Source organism: Propithecus coquereli, unplaced genomic scaffold, assembly GCF_000956105.1.
Source record: "Propithecus coquereli isolate 6110/MARCELLA unplaced genomic scaffold, Pcoq_1.0 Scaffold115, whole genome shotgun sequence".
NCBI lineage: Eukaryota > Metazoa > Chordata > Mammalia > Primates > Indriidae > Propithecus > Propithecus coquereli.
In genome coordinates, this window is record NW_012135525.1 from 4,516,535 (window position 1) to 4,531,658 (window position 15,124).

General features: G+C 40.2%; 1 protein-coding gene across 2 annotated transcripts in view; it reads left to right on the forward strand.

Moving 5' to 3' along the window:
• Nucleotides 1–15,124, forward strand: part of ANK3 (ankyrin 3, node of Ranvier (ankyrin G)) — a 515,090-nt gene that overhangs the window by 468,605 nt on the left and 31,361 nt on the right. The window contains exons 34-38 of one of the 2 annotated variants that reach the window (XM_012657554.1): nt 190–312; nt 752–778; nt 2,198–2,279; nt 6,329–14,134; nt 14,762–14,836. In XM_012657554.1, coding sequence (XP_012513008.1) covers nt 190–312; nt 752–778; nt 2,198–2,279; nt 6,329–14,134; nt 14,762–14,836 — 8,113 coding nt within the window. The remainder of the gene's footprint in view (nt 1–189; nt 313–751; nt 779–2,197; nt 2,280–6,328; nt 14,135–14,761; nt 14,837–15,124) is intronic. The other variant, XM_012657562.1, reaches the window with a different exon arrangement.

Here is a 15,124-nt window from a genome sequence, read left to right on the forward strand (position 1 = left end):
CCTATATTTAGGCGAGGAATTGGGCATGAGTTCAAATATGACCACCCGGGTTGACAGGTAATTGTTATCATCTTTTCCCTTTCCTGCCTCTCCAAGGGCTTCATAAAACAAACCCAGTTAACTCTTACACACATAAAAATCCTCAGAAAAGTCTCTTTCTGTAACTGTCAACTACCTAAATTCTTCTAGGTTAGAGACACCAGCCAAGAGCCCTGCGGCCGTCTGTCTTTTCTGAAAGAACCAAAGACAACAAAAGGACTGCCTCAAACAGCTGTTTGCAACTTAAATATCACTCTGCCAGCACATAAAAAGGTATCTTTTAATACTGGTTTATTTGAACTTTCTTTCCCTGGTCTTGAAGAAGTGGGCCCTTGGTATGCAATTAAGGAATGCTTTGTAACACAATTAAAGCTCTTGAAATTCAAGTTTTAGTAGTCTCCTTGTGTAGATTGCCTAAGTCTTGTTACTGTGGTGTCAAATTCTTATAGTTTGTATGATGGAGTCCTCTGTTTATCGCTTCTGCTTCTGCTGGTAGTTCATAGATTTTTATGCTTTCAAATAATGTCATACATTAATTTGCCATGGATGTACAGTTCTTGATATTTTTTGTTGGCCTCTTTTGATTTGCTTTGCTTTCTAAATCAGCTTGCATTTTGTGCTCCCTACTCAGTCCTTTTCATATCCTGATATTCTTTTCCCTGCTGTCCATTATAATATTCCTTGTCTCTGCAATGCATCTTGGAACCAAAAGGAGACAGAGTCAGATCAAGATGATGAGGTAATATGAATACTTCTGCTTTTATTCTCTCAGAAGTAGAATAGAAATTGCATCTGTGTAAAAGAAGTTGTGGAGGGCTGAAGTGTGGGAAACCTATAAATTATAATTTTGTAGGTCTTAAGTGAGGTAAAAAAAAGTGTATGTATTTTTCTTTAAAAATGGTTCACTGTTCCTTCACATGTACATAAGAGTACTTTAATATAGTCAATAAAATTATAATCCAGCTAATGATTTAAAAAGAACTGAAGTTCTTTAAAAATTTTTAAGTGGAGGCTGGGCGCGGTGGCTCACTCCTGTAATCCCAGCACTCTGGGAGGCCGAGGCAGGTGGATCGTTTGAGCTCAGGAGTTCGAAACCAGCCTGAGCAAGAGCGAGACCCTGTCTCTACTAAAAATAGAAAGAAATTAATCGGACAACTAAAAATACATAGAAAATTAGCCGGGCATGCTGGCGCATGCCTGTAGTCCCAGCTACTCGGGAGGCTGAGGCAGAAGGATCGCTTGAGCCCAGGAGTTTGAGGTTGCTGTGAGCTAGGCTGACGCCACGGCACTCTAATCCAGGCAACACAGTGAGACTCTGCCTCAAAAAAAAAAAAAAATTTTTTTAAGTGGGATGAATTAGCATTTATAAATATACATTTTAAAACCTCCATGTGCGTATTTTACTATTCCCTGCTATCCACTGTGTTATATGAAATTTTATTGTAAAAATTATATGTAATATAAAATATTTGTTAACTGGCTGTTGATAAATATTTGATAGTCTCACTAAAGAAATTTATCCCAGTCATTTTTATTAAGACTAGAGTTGTTCAATTAAGTTTTAGAAGAATTTTTCCTTTTATCTCCTAATACTTCTCCACATTATATGATAATTGGATTTTTAAAACCCCCACATCATTAGTAATAAATAGAATTGGCAGCCTTAGGACACAGTAATAATATTTCAAATAAAACCATTAATCTATTTTTAATCTCCTCATCTACACTTCATGCCTATTAGTATACAGAAACCACAGTAGTGATTGGAATAATAAATTTCATGTGCCTTTTCCCTTGAATGTGCTCACATAGAGTGAGTGTACCTTGTGATATATGTGCTTTCAATAGGAATGGACTTGGGAAGAGTTACTGCTCTGCATCAGAAGTCTCTGTAATGCTTGTCTTTTATTTGTACTTCCCTGTAGTCTGCTGTGTTGATGCTCTTATATTTGCGAACTGATGGTTATTTGGTTGAGACATTGGGGTGGGGTTATAGAATCTCAGTAGGAATTTAACATTTTCCAGAGGAAAATGCATAAGAAGAGAAATAAGGATAAACAAGGTATCAACATGCCATCCTACAAAATGTTTCAAAACTGTGAAAATGCCACAGGGAAGTTGGAAACAGAGTTGTCTTTTTTTTTTTTTTCTTTTTCAGACTGAGAAAGCAGATAAACGACAGAGCTTTGCATCTTTAGCTTTACGTAAGCGCTACAGCTACTTGACTGAGCCTGGAATGAGTGAGTTTTCTAACACTTTTACTAATCTATGTGGATTTTTATAAGAAGAGACATTTTTTCTATACAAACTAAATTTTGGTGTCATTGGGAAACAAATGATAAAAGAAAAATTGCCTGCAAGAAAACCTAATCATAAAATCTAATACTTTGTGTTGAAGATACAAGATAAAAACACCCGTAGCTTCAAAACCATTTTTTAAAGCCATTAACTACTTCGTAACTAGAAGCATCTATTATTTTTCTTTTAAAATCTTGATTTTTACCTTGATTGTTAACTATGCTAGGAGATAAATACTAATGTTACTTTAGATTTATGCTCAGAAGAGAAAATATTTACTTCTACATATACAATATAGGATGGTAGAAAGGATAATAAAGTTACTTTGGTTGTTATCTCATTTTTTCTTAATAGAGATGGGTTGTTATATCCTAGTCCTGATTGTTTTTCTTCCCATTTTGAAAGAATTATGTTTTCTTACCTTCTTGAGGTAGCACTTGTTTAAGATTTCTTCTTTCCTCCCTCCCTCTCCCTCTGTCTTCTCCTCCTTTCCTTTATTAAAATATCACTTCTAAGGCTGGTCTTCACTAGACTAGTAACCGTTTTCTTTTGTCAGTGATTGCTTTGGTTCATTGTTAACTGGCTTGCAAGTATCAAGGTATAGATTCATTTGGTCATATTCAATCATTCTCTCCCTCTGCCTCCTCCCTCCCCTTCCCTCATCCTTGTAATCATCACCTCTGGTGATCACTACAGCCCTCAAGATAACCCTTCCACCAGCAGGAATTAAGAGTCCTGAGAGCAGCACTGTGTTTGATTGATATAGAGCAGAGTAGTGCCACTTAAACCATTGGGAGAGCCTCATCTAGAGGAGGATGTATACCAAAATTATTTTTTCATTAGTGATTCATTCCTATCCCATTGATTCACAGTTTCTTGATTTCAGGGAGGTTTGGAAATTTACCAGTAAAAGCCACAACTTTGGCTTTTCCCATCTTTCTTGAATTCTTGTTTCTGTGGGGCAACAGAACATACAAAATACACAGCAGGAAACGATTCCACTGCTTAGATGGTCTTAGCATCATCTACTGGAATCTAGCTCCTGGACTACTAAGGAAGCTTTTATGTTCAGATATAAAATGGGGAGTACAAGAGAAATGAAGCTCTACCACACTCACCAGCATTCCCTCAGATTTCAGTTTTCTCCTCTAGCAGAAATGTCTGAATCCTTCCAGAAACATAAGGACTGAAATTAATTCCTATTATGCTATAGAACAGAGAAGGAGTATGTGTATAGCTAGATGGTTTACAATACAACTAAATATATTGGGTATAGGTTTTCTTTGTAATACTATTTTGTCTTAGAGACCCTCACAGGGTAAGCCTCACTGAGTAATTGGTTGGGACCCCCCAGGCAACATCCTTAAACTTCGGACAGTCTCAATAGACAGGCTACTTCAGGTCGGAGGCACGTTAGGCAGGCGAGTTTCCATCTTATTCTGGTTGCTAAGATGTTTGTTTGGGGGATACCTAAATTGTAAGGTCAGATATGTGCCAAAATCAACTGAATTCTTCCCACTTATGAAAGTGTTGTTACTTTTCGGTTAGATTCAGCTAAGGTATATGCAGCTTGTGTTCCTTGACTTTAGATAGAAGGAAGAGGATATTTTTCAATCCTCTGTTCACTACCCTTATTTGCCTTTTCATACAACAGAAAAAAGGAATAAGATGGAACTAAAAACTGAGAAAATGCCATGGCCTCTAAACTGGTGTTGCTACGTGAATGCCACTTTTCTCTTGCTCCCCTGCCCCCAGAAAAAAGATTCAGGTATAGTTCAGTGCCTAACATCCAGAAATTCCCTTCATTATAAAGGGTATCCTTTAAAACGAAGCATAAAGTGTGTAACTGGTAAGTTGGTTGTTCTTTGCAAAGTATAAACCATAGACATGGTTCAAAAGACTTCTCTGCCTGATGGAGTCAGCCTTCAGCAGTGAAGGAGAGATGCTCTGCTAGTTTCTGGTAGTTATAAAAATAAATCTCTTGAGACATGGATTGATCCCAATCATTGAATTGGAGGAATGCCCAAAGTTTGCATTTGCAGTATGACATATCCAAAAGAGTTAAGCAATATAATGTTGAGAATTATGGCTAGGAGGGATAATGAATAGGTGAGTTTTTCTTTAGTTCTTCCACTTTCTTTAGAATAATATGTAAGCCTAGAAAAAGATATGTTCTGAATGTTTGAATTTAAATGTACACTAGGAATGAAAATCTTCACCCTTGTGGGAGTAGCTGCTAATCCAAGGACTGGATTGTAGCAATGGCACGGGCACAGCATGAAGAGGAGCATAAAAGCTGAAGCAGATTCTCATTTTCTCTTCAAGTTTCATTATTATTCTGAAGCGGTGGTTTCTCGGAGCGAATCCGTACTCAACTTTGATGTAGAACGTTAGCCCTTGGCAGGCATTCCAAATCTCTCTGACCAGCTCGGTTTGTTTGTTAGAGTCGTAGAAATAGAGAGGACTAAGTGTATGTTTGCTCTCCCCCAGTGAGTGTGCTTACCTCATTTGTGTGTTTCTTGCCCCATTGCCAGAAGAAATGCCGATATTACATCCATCTTCCCTAGTGGTAGGTCCACCTCATGGCTGCTCCAGTGTTTGGGGTATACATGGGTCCCATGAATATTCTGGGAAGGCACCAGAATTGGTACCTTTGCAGTTGATAAACCTATATATGTATATATACACTGTATTCCACTATAGGTAAATATGGGGTATTAAAAATATGACTATGCTTTATGATACCCTTTAAGAATTAAAAGTAGAATAGGTTATGCAAAAATATCTGAGATAAACTATATTATCCATAATGAAGACAGCTATAGATGTGGATATATTTAATTACAGATGTATTTTATAATATGCCATATAAAATATTTTTCTAAAATCTCAAAAGGTACCAAGACTTCACATCTCATGGAAAAAGTGTACTCTTCTTTCTAAATGCTCTTATAAAAGTATTTTTAAAGTTTATATATTGTGCATAATATGGCATACAAATTGTATTACTTCATTGGCTTGTTTGCCATGATATATTGTGCATGATAAAATGTTTTCAGTTGCATTGCTTGCTTATGGTAACCATGAACCATATTTTTCTGTTTTTTTCTCCCTTTGTATGTACACATGCATTTTAAAATCATTTCATATTATGTTTTCTTTTTCTCTCATTAAAAGGAATATACTGCATGGAAAAAATAAATGCAAACATTCCTTTTCTTTGTTTTTGTTTAAAGTTCTGACTCAGAAAATTTCTTGCTCTTATTGGCTTTTTATGGGTGTGAAGCATAACTGAATTGTGCATGGAAGATACAGATTTAAAATCCAGTGGCTTCACAGTTTGCACATCAGTTGCCTGTCACTTAAAAGTTATTTTGGATTCTGCATGAAATAGGCTTGAGTGGTTTTTGAAAAAAGAGTTTTAGATATTTAATGTACAGCTATACATATTGAAATGGTTCTAAGTAGGTGCAATCTGTATAATGGAAAAGCTCAAGCAGAGGGAACGTTAGAAATTACTAAAATGATAGTCATATGGTTGCACAAAACAAACATGTACCTATACAGGCAAAATAGAACGGCTACTGATATTTTAAAACCAGCACATAAGAAAGTCAATAGGAAGTAAGGGAACGGTTTTCCATTGTGGTTATTTTTCTCATCATTAATTCTTTTCTCATGTTTTCTATTTTTCATTGTTGGCCCATTTGGTTGCGATGTGCTTTTCCTGTCTTTCATTTCACATTGCTCTGTTTTTTATTTAGTTTGTTTTTTTTTTTAAATTTTGGATTAGTTATGTGCGTAGAAATTTATTTTTCCTCTTTCACTTAGTCGTTCCTTTTGCCTCTTCCATTCTAAATCATGCAAACAATTGTACTTGCTTTTGTAATATTTCAAAGTTTACTGACCAATTTTTTTCTCTGGTCTCTCTGTTTCTCAACCATTTTTGTTGATTTTTGTGTTTGATTTCATTTTAAAATTTAAGAAACAGTTGAACGGAGTGCAGGAGCAACAAGATCCCTCCCTACCACTTATTCATACAAGCCATTCTTTTCTACAAGACCATACCAGTCCTGGACAACAGCTCCAACTACAGTGCCCGGGCCAGCCAAGTCAGGCTTCACTTCCTTATCAAGTTCTTCCTCTAATACGCCATCAGCTTCTCCCTTAAAATCAATATGGTCTGTTTCGACTCCTTCTCCAATCAAATCCACATTAGGCGCGTCAACTACGTCTTCAGTAAAATCCATTAGTGACGTGGCATCTCCAATTAGATCTTTGCGGACAATTTCTTCGCCAATAAAAACTGTGGTGTCACAATCTCCATACAATATCCAAGTTTCCTCTGGTACCCTGGCTAGAGCTCCCGCTGTCACAGAGGCCATGCCCTTAAAAGGGCTGGCATCCAATTCTACATTTTCCTCACGAACCTCTCCAGTGACTACAGCAGGGTCTCTCTTGGAGAGGTCATCAATTACTATGACACCCCCTGCTTCTCCCAAATCAAACATTAATATGTATTCCTCAAGTTTGCCATTTAAGTCCATTATTACATCAGCAGCACCACTAATATCTTCACCTTTAAAGTCAGTGGTGTCTCCGGCTAAATCAGCAGTTGATGTCATTTCATCAGCTAAAGCTACGATGGCATCTTCCCTCTCATCACCAGTGAAACAGATGCCTGGACATGCAGAGGTAGCATTAGTCAATGGATCTATTTCCCCTCTGAAATACCCATCATCTTCAACTTTAATTAACGGATGCAAAGCCACTGCCACATTACAGGAAAAAATTTCAACAGCTACAAACTCTGTGAGCTCTGTGGTCAACGCAGCCACTGACACAGTTGAGAAAGTGTTTTCTACCACGACAGCCATGCCATTTTCCCCGCTCAGGTCATATGTTTCTGCAGCACCATCAGCTTTTCAGTCTCTAAGAACTCCTTCCGCAAGTGCGCTCTATACATCCCTCGGGTCGTCAATATCTGCAACTACCTCATCTGTAACTTCATCGATAATAACAGTGCCAGTATACTCTGTAGTCAATGTTTTGCCAGAACCAGCATTAAAGAAACTTCCAGACTCTAATTCACTTACAAAATCAGCAGCAGCCTTGCTGTCTCCCGTTAAAACATTGACTACGGAGACACGTCCTCAGCCTCATTTCACTCGAACTTCATCTCCAGTTAAGTCATCTTTGTTCCTTGCACCCTCTGCCCTTAAGCTATCTACACCATCTTCTTTATCTTCCAGTCAGGAGATATTAAAAGACGTGGCTGAAATGAAAGAGGACCTAATGCGGATGACTGCCATACTACAGACAGACGTGACTGAGGAGAAGCCATTCCAACCCGAACTCCCAAAAGAAGGGAGAATTGACGATGAAGAACCTTTCAAAATTGTTGAGAAAGTAAAGGAAGACTTAGTGAAAGTTAGTGAAATCCTTAAAAAGGATGTGTGCGTAGATAATAAAGGATCACCTAAATCACCAAAGAGTGACAAAGGACACTCTCCTGAAGATGACTGGATAGAATTTAGTTCAGAAGAAATACGAGAAGCCAGACAAGCTGCCATGAGCCATTCTCCATCTCTGCCAGAGAGAGTGCAAGTAAAAGCAAAAGCCGCTTCCGAAAAGGATTATAACTTGACTAAAGTTATTGACTACCTAACAAATGATATTGGGAGTAGTTCACTGACAAACTTAAAGTACAAGTTTGAGGATGCAAAAAAAGATGGTGAGGAGAGACAGAAGAGAATTTTAAAACCAGCAATTGCTTTACAGGAACACAAACTCAAAATGCCTCCAGCCTCCATGAGGCCTTCCACCTCTGAGAAAGAATTGTGTAAAATGGCTGATTCCTTTTTTGGAACAGATACTATTTTAGAGTCTCCAGATGACTTTTCTCAACATGACCAAGATAAAAGTCCCTTGTCTGACAGTGGCTTTGAAACAAGAAGTGAAAAAACACCCTCAGCCCCACAAAGCGCTGAAAGCACTGGTCCGAAACCACTTTTTCACGAAGTCCCTATCCCTCCCGTCATCACAGAAACAAGAACTGAAGTGGTGCATGTGATTAGGAGCTATGAGCCTTCAGCTGGGGATGCTCCCCAGTCCCAACCAGAGGAACCTGTGTCACCCAAACCTTCACCTACATTTATGGAATTGGAACCAAAGCCCACCACCTCTAGTATTAAAGAAAAAGTTAAAGCGTTTCAAATGAAAGCCAGTAGTGAAGAAGATGACCACAGTCGGGTTTTGAGCAAAGGCATGCGTGTTAAAGAAGAGACTCACATAACCACAACCACCAGAATGGTTTATCATTCCCCACCAGGCAGTGAAGGTGCCTCTGAAAGAATTGAAGAAACCATGTCAGTGCATGACATCATGAAGGCCTTTCAGTCCGGGCGGGACCCTTCCAAAGAACTGGCAGGTCTGTTTGAACATAAGTCGGCAGTGTCTCCAGATGGTCACAAGTCTGCTGCTGAAACCTCAGCCCAGCATGCAGAGAAGGACACCCAAATGAAACCCAAACTGGAGCGTATAATAGAAGTCCACATCGAAAAAGGTAACCAAGCTGAGCCCACTGAAGTCATTATTAGAGAGACCAAAAAGCATCCAGAAAAAGAAATGTATGTATATCAGAAAGACTTATCCCGGGGAGATATTAACCTAAAAGATTTTCTGCCAGAAAAACACGATGCTTTTCCTTGTTCAGAGGAACAGGGTCAGCAAGAAGAAGAAGAACTTACTGCCGAAGAGTCATTGCCTTCTTATCTGGAGTCTTCCAGAGTAAACACTCCTGTGTCCCAAGAAGAAGATAGCCGCCCTAGTTCTGCTCAACTCATATCTGATGACTCTTATAAAACATTGAAGCTTTTGAGTCAACACTCAATAGAATACCATGACGATGAGTTGTCAGAACTAAGAGGGGAGTCTTACAGGTTTGCTGAGAAAATGCTTCTGTCAGAAAAGCTAGATGTGTCTCATTCTGATACTGAGGAATCGGTTACAGACCATGCAGGACCCCCTAGCTCAGAGTTACAGGGGTCTGATAAGCGGTCCAGAGAAAAAGTAGCCACTGCCCCCAAAAAAGAAATTCTCTCCAAAATCTATAAAGATGTGTCTGAAAATGGTGTAGGTAAAGTGTCTAAAGATGAGCATTTTGATAAAGTGACAGTGTTGCACTATTCTGGCGATGTTAGTAGTCCAAAACATGCCATGTGGATGCGCTTTACTGAGGACAGATTAGACAGAGGTAGAGAGAAGTTGATATATGAAGATAGGGTGGACAGGACTGTGAAGGAGGCTGAAGAAAAACTGACTGAAGTGTCACAGTTTTTTCGTGACAAAACCGAAAAGCTAAATGATGAACTGCAGTCCCCAGAGAAGAAGGCACGCCCTAAAAATGGCAAAGAATACTCTTCCCAAAGCTCTACCAGTAGCAGCCCTGAGAAAGTACTGCTAACAGAACTGCTGGCATCCAATGATGAATGGGTTAAGGCAAGGCAGCACGGCCATGACGGACAGGGCCTCCCCACGGACGAGGAAAGGAAAGCGTCCAGTCTGCCCAGCAGCCCGGAGAAGAGGGTTCTTTCCCAGCAGACCGAGGACAGCAAGTCTGCAGTGGAAGCCAAAGGAAGTATCTCACAGAGCAAAGCACCAGAGGGGCCTCAGTCTGGATTTCAGCTCAAACAATCTAAACTCAGTTCCATTAGATTAAAATTTGAACAAGGCACCCACGCAAAAAGTAAGGACATGTCTCAAGAAGACAAAAAGTCAGATGGCCAATCCAGAATCCCAGTTAAAAAAATACAGGAGAGCAAGCTACCTGTCTACCAAGTTTTTGCTAGAGAAAAACAGCAGAAGGCCATAGACCTCTCAGATGAAAGTATATCTGTGCAAAAAGATTTTATGGTATTAAAAGCTAAAGATGAGCATGCCCAAAGCAACGAAATTGTTGTAAATGATACTGGCTCTGATGGTGTGAAAAAACAGAGAACTGAAATGTCAAGTAAAGCAATGCCTGACTCTTTTTCTGAGCAACAGGCTAAAGACTTGGCATGTCATGTAACCTCAGATTTAGCAACTAAGGGACCATGGGACAAAAAGGTCTTTAGAACATGGGAAAGTTCTGGAGCCACTAACAATAAGTCTCAGAAAGAAAAACTTTCGCATGTACTTGTTCATGATGTAAGAGAGAATCACATTGGTCACCCTGAGAGTAAAAGTGTTGATCAAAAAAATGAATTTATGTCTGTGACTGAGAGAGAACACAAATTGTTAACAAATGGCTCTCTCTCAGAAATTAAGGAAATGACTGTAAAATCTCCCTCCAAAAAAGTCTTATATAGGGAATATGTTGTTAAAGAAGGGGAACATCCAGGTGGCTCTCTCGATCAACTTTCCAGGAGAAGTGAGAGCTCAGCAGTGTCACACATGCCAGTCAGACTTGCTGATGAGAGGAGAATGCTGTCTTCTAATATTCCTGATGGTTTTTGCGAGCAGTCGGCATTTCCAAAACACGAACTATCACAAAAGTTGCCCCAATCAAGTATGAGTAAAGAGACAGTTGAGACACAGCACTTTAATTCCATAGAAGATGAAAAAGTTACCTATTCAGAAATCAGCAAAGTTTCCAAACATCAGAGTTATGTAGGTTTATGCCCACCTCTCGATGAAACTGAAACCTCCCCCACCAAATCTCCTGATTCTTTAGAGTTTAGCCCAGGAAAGGAATCTCCCTCTAGTGATGTATTCGACCACAGTCCCATTGATGGATTGGAAAAACTTGCACCACTAGCCCAGACAGAGGGTGGGAAAGAGATTAAAACTTTACCTGTTTATGTCAGTTTTGTACAAGTGGGGAAGCAATATGAAAAGGAGATACAACAAGGAAGTGTAAAAAAAATCGTAAGTCAGGAATGTAAGACAGTACAAGAAACCAGGGGGACCTTTTATACAACTAGACAGCAAAAGCAACCTCCTTCTCCCCAGGGTAGTCCAGAAGATGATACTCTAGAGCAAGTATCCTTTTTAGATAGCTCTGGGAAAAGCCCCTTAACCCCAGAAACACCCAGTTCAGAGGAAGTGAGTTATGAATTTACATCTAAGACACCAGACTCGCTCATAGCTTATATACCAGGCAAACCCAGCCCAATTCCCGAGGTTTCTGAGGAGTCCGAGGAGGAAGAGCAGGCCAAGTCAACCTCCCTAAAGCAGACTACAGTGGAGGAAACTACAGTTGAGCGGGCAGTGCCTAAAGATGTGAGCAAGGACTCTAACCAAAGACCCAAAAATAACCGAGTTGCCTATATTGAATTCCCCCCTCCTCCACCGCTGGATGCCGACCAGATTGAGTCAGATAAGAAGCATCATTTTCTCCCTGAAAAAGAGGTTGACATGATTGAAGTCAATCTTCAAGATGAGCATGACAAATACCAACTGGCTGAACCAGTCATCAGAGTGCAGCCACCTTCACCAGTTCCTCCCGGGGCAGACGTCAGCGATTCAAGCGATGACGAATCTATTTATCAACCACTCCCAGTTAAAAAATACACCTTCAAATTAAAAGAAGTAGATGATGAGCAAAAAGAAATGTCAAAATCCAAAGCTTCTGCTGAAAAGGCTTCCAACCAGAAAGAATTGGAAAGTAATGGATCTGGAAAGGATAATGAATTTGGCCTTGGCCTCGATTCCCCTCAGAATGAAACTGCCCAGAATGGGAACAATGACCAGTCCATCACAGAGTGTTCCATTGCAACCACGGCAGAGTTCTCTCATGATACAGATGCCACAGAGATCGACTCTCTGGATGGCTATGACCTGCAAGATGAAGATGATGGTTTGACAGAGAGCGATTCTAAACTCCCAAGTCAAACCATAGAAATTAAGAAAGATGTCTGGAACACAGAGGGCATTCTGAAGCCAACTGATCGCTCTTTTAGCCAAAGTAAACTTGAAGTTATAGAGGAGGAGGGAAAGGTCGGACCAGATGAAGATAAGCCACCTTCCAGAAGTTCTTCATCTGAAAAGACTCCTGATAAGACTGATCAGAAGTCAGGGGCCCAGTTTTTCACACTAGAAGGCAGACATCCCGACAGATCAGTGTTTCCTGATACTTACTTCAGTTACAAAGTAGATGAAGAATTTGCTACTCCTTTTAAAACAGTGGCTACCAAAGGTCTAGATTTTGACCCTTGGTCTAATAACCGAGGGGATGATGAAGTTTTTGACGGTAAATCACGGGAAGATGAGACTAAGCCATTTGGTCTGGCGGTAGACGACCGGTCTCCAGCAACAACCCCTGATACAACGCCAGCCAGAACGCCAACTGATGAAAGTACCCCAACTAGTGAGCCTAACCCCTTCCCATTTCATGAAGGAAAAATGTTTGAGATGACTCGCAGTGGTGCAATTGACATGAGCAAGAGAGATTTTGTTGAAGAGAGGCTCCAATTTTTCCAGATTGGTGAGCATACTTCTGAAGGGAAGTCAGGGGACCAGGGGGAAGGGGATAAAAGTATGGTCACTGCCACACCACAGCCACAGTCAGGGGACACCACTGTAGAGACCAATGTAGAGAGAAATGTAGAGGCACCTACAGTGGAACCCAGCCCCAGCATCCCGACCAGCGGAGAGTGTCAGGAAGGCACATCCAGTAGTGGCTCCCCGGAGAAAGCAGCAGCAGCCACTAACACCTCTAAAGTTGACCCCAAGTTGCGCACGCCTATAAAAATGGGAATTTCTGCATCCACCATGACCATGAAGAAAGAAGGCCCTGGAGAAATGACAGATAAGCTAGAAGCTGTGATGACCAGTTGTCAGGGATTAGAAAATGAAACTATAACAATGATTTCAAATGCAGCCAATAGCCAGACGGGCATTAGGCCCCAAGAAAAACATGATTTTCAAAAAGATAACTTTAATAACAACAACAATTTGGATTCTTCCACTATACAGACAGATAACATTACAAGTAATGTAGTTCTGACAGAACATTCTGCACCCACTTGTACCACAGAGAAAGCTAATCCAGTGAAAGGCTCTTCAGGAAAAAAGACAGGGGTACTACTACAAGGACACTGTGTAAGAGATAAGCAGAACGTTCTTGGAGAGCAGCAAAAGACAAAGGAATCAATAGGGATTAGGCAAAAATCCAAACTTCCCATAAAGGCCACTTCACCAAAAGATACCTTCCCACCAAGCCATATGCCAAACATTAAAGCAAGTAAAACGAAGCAGGTTAGTCAATCCGAGAAAACCAAAACCCTTACTTCTTCATGTGCAGATGTAAAGTCCAGGATTCCCGTGAAAAACACACACAAGGATAACACAGTTTCAGTTAGAAAAGCATGTGCCACACAAAAGCAAGGGCAGCCAGAGAAAGGCAAGGCCAAACAGCTTCCATCCAAGTTGCCAGTAAAGGTAAGATCCACCTGTGTCACCACTGCCACCACCACCACCACCACCACTACCACCACTACCACCACCAGCACAGTTAAAGTTAGGAAAAGTCAGCTCAAGGAAGTATGTAAACATTCCATTGAATATTTTAAGGGAATTAGTGGTGAGACCTTAAAGCTTGTGGACCGCCTCTCTGAAGAAGACAAAAAGATGCAGGCCGAGCTGTCCGATGAGGAAGAAAGTACCTCGAGAAACACGTCGTTGTCCGAGACTTCCCGGGGTGGCCAGCCTTCAGTTACAACGAAGTCTGCTAGAGATAAGAAAACAGAGGCAGCACCTTTAAAATCAAAGAGTGAAAAGGCCGGCAGTGAGAAAAGGAGCAGTAGGAGGACTGGTGAGAATGAAGGCAGTCAGGTCTCTCGAGCACTCTGCTCACATCCTGGAGAACAAGCATAGTTTGTAAACACTTTCCAACTCGTAGACCCTAGTGCATGAACTGTTGTGATTGCCTGTGGAGTGACTTAACCGTAGTTTCTCATTCTGTCATTGTCATCTGTATGTGCTGTCTTATATATACTCTTCTTTCTTCCTTTTAATCAAACTACAATGTAGACAGCTAGGGAAGCATGCTGAAGATATATTGGTGTCATTCAAGGTGAACAACTTTTTTTTTTTAATGTGCTAATGGATATGATTCTGTTAAAGTTAAAAGCACCGATGTTGAAATCCCATCATGGTGTTCTCACCAACACGACACTTCTGTAACTGTTACAAAGTAGCTAGCTCGTCAGCATGTTCGATCTCATTACATTGAGCATCCATGTAGTCTGACATTTGGCCTGATGCAGGTTGAAAACAAGTGAGCCATGTGAAAAGAAGTGTTCATGTAGGTGATTAGGACACATTTCAGTGTACAGTGTTAGCATTAGTCTCTCTGTAAAATCTGCGTACTGCTAAAAGCAATTTTCCAGTATTGTATTTTTCTTGATGATTATTTTAATTAAGAAATTGTAAATCGTAGGTCCACAGAGTCCATGTGAACGGACAGATATCAGGATGGCAATAGTAGCCGATCACCTGGGACTTAGTTGGACAGGTAAGTGTGTGTACTCTTGAATGAAACTGTTTCTTCATTTCTTTGTCTTACTCACATAAGCAGTTCAGTATATATATTTTAAAAAATAGAGACAAGTAATAAACATTTTTATCATCCATAATTCTATCTACCCAGAGATAATTACTGATAGTACCTTGTATACTGTGTTTTTCTAAAGCTTTTTCCATGCATATACACTAAGGAATAGAAATTTATTTGTTTATTTTTTTTTTTTTTGAGACAGAGTCTCACTGTGTTGCCCGGGCTAGAGTGAGTGCCATGGCGTCA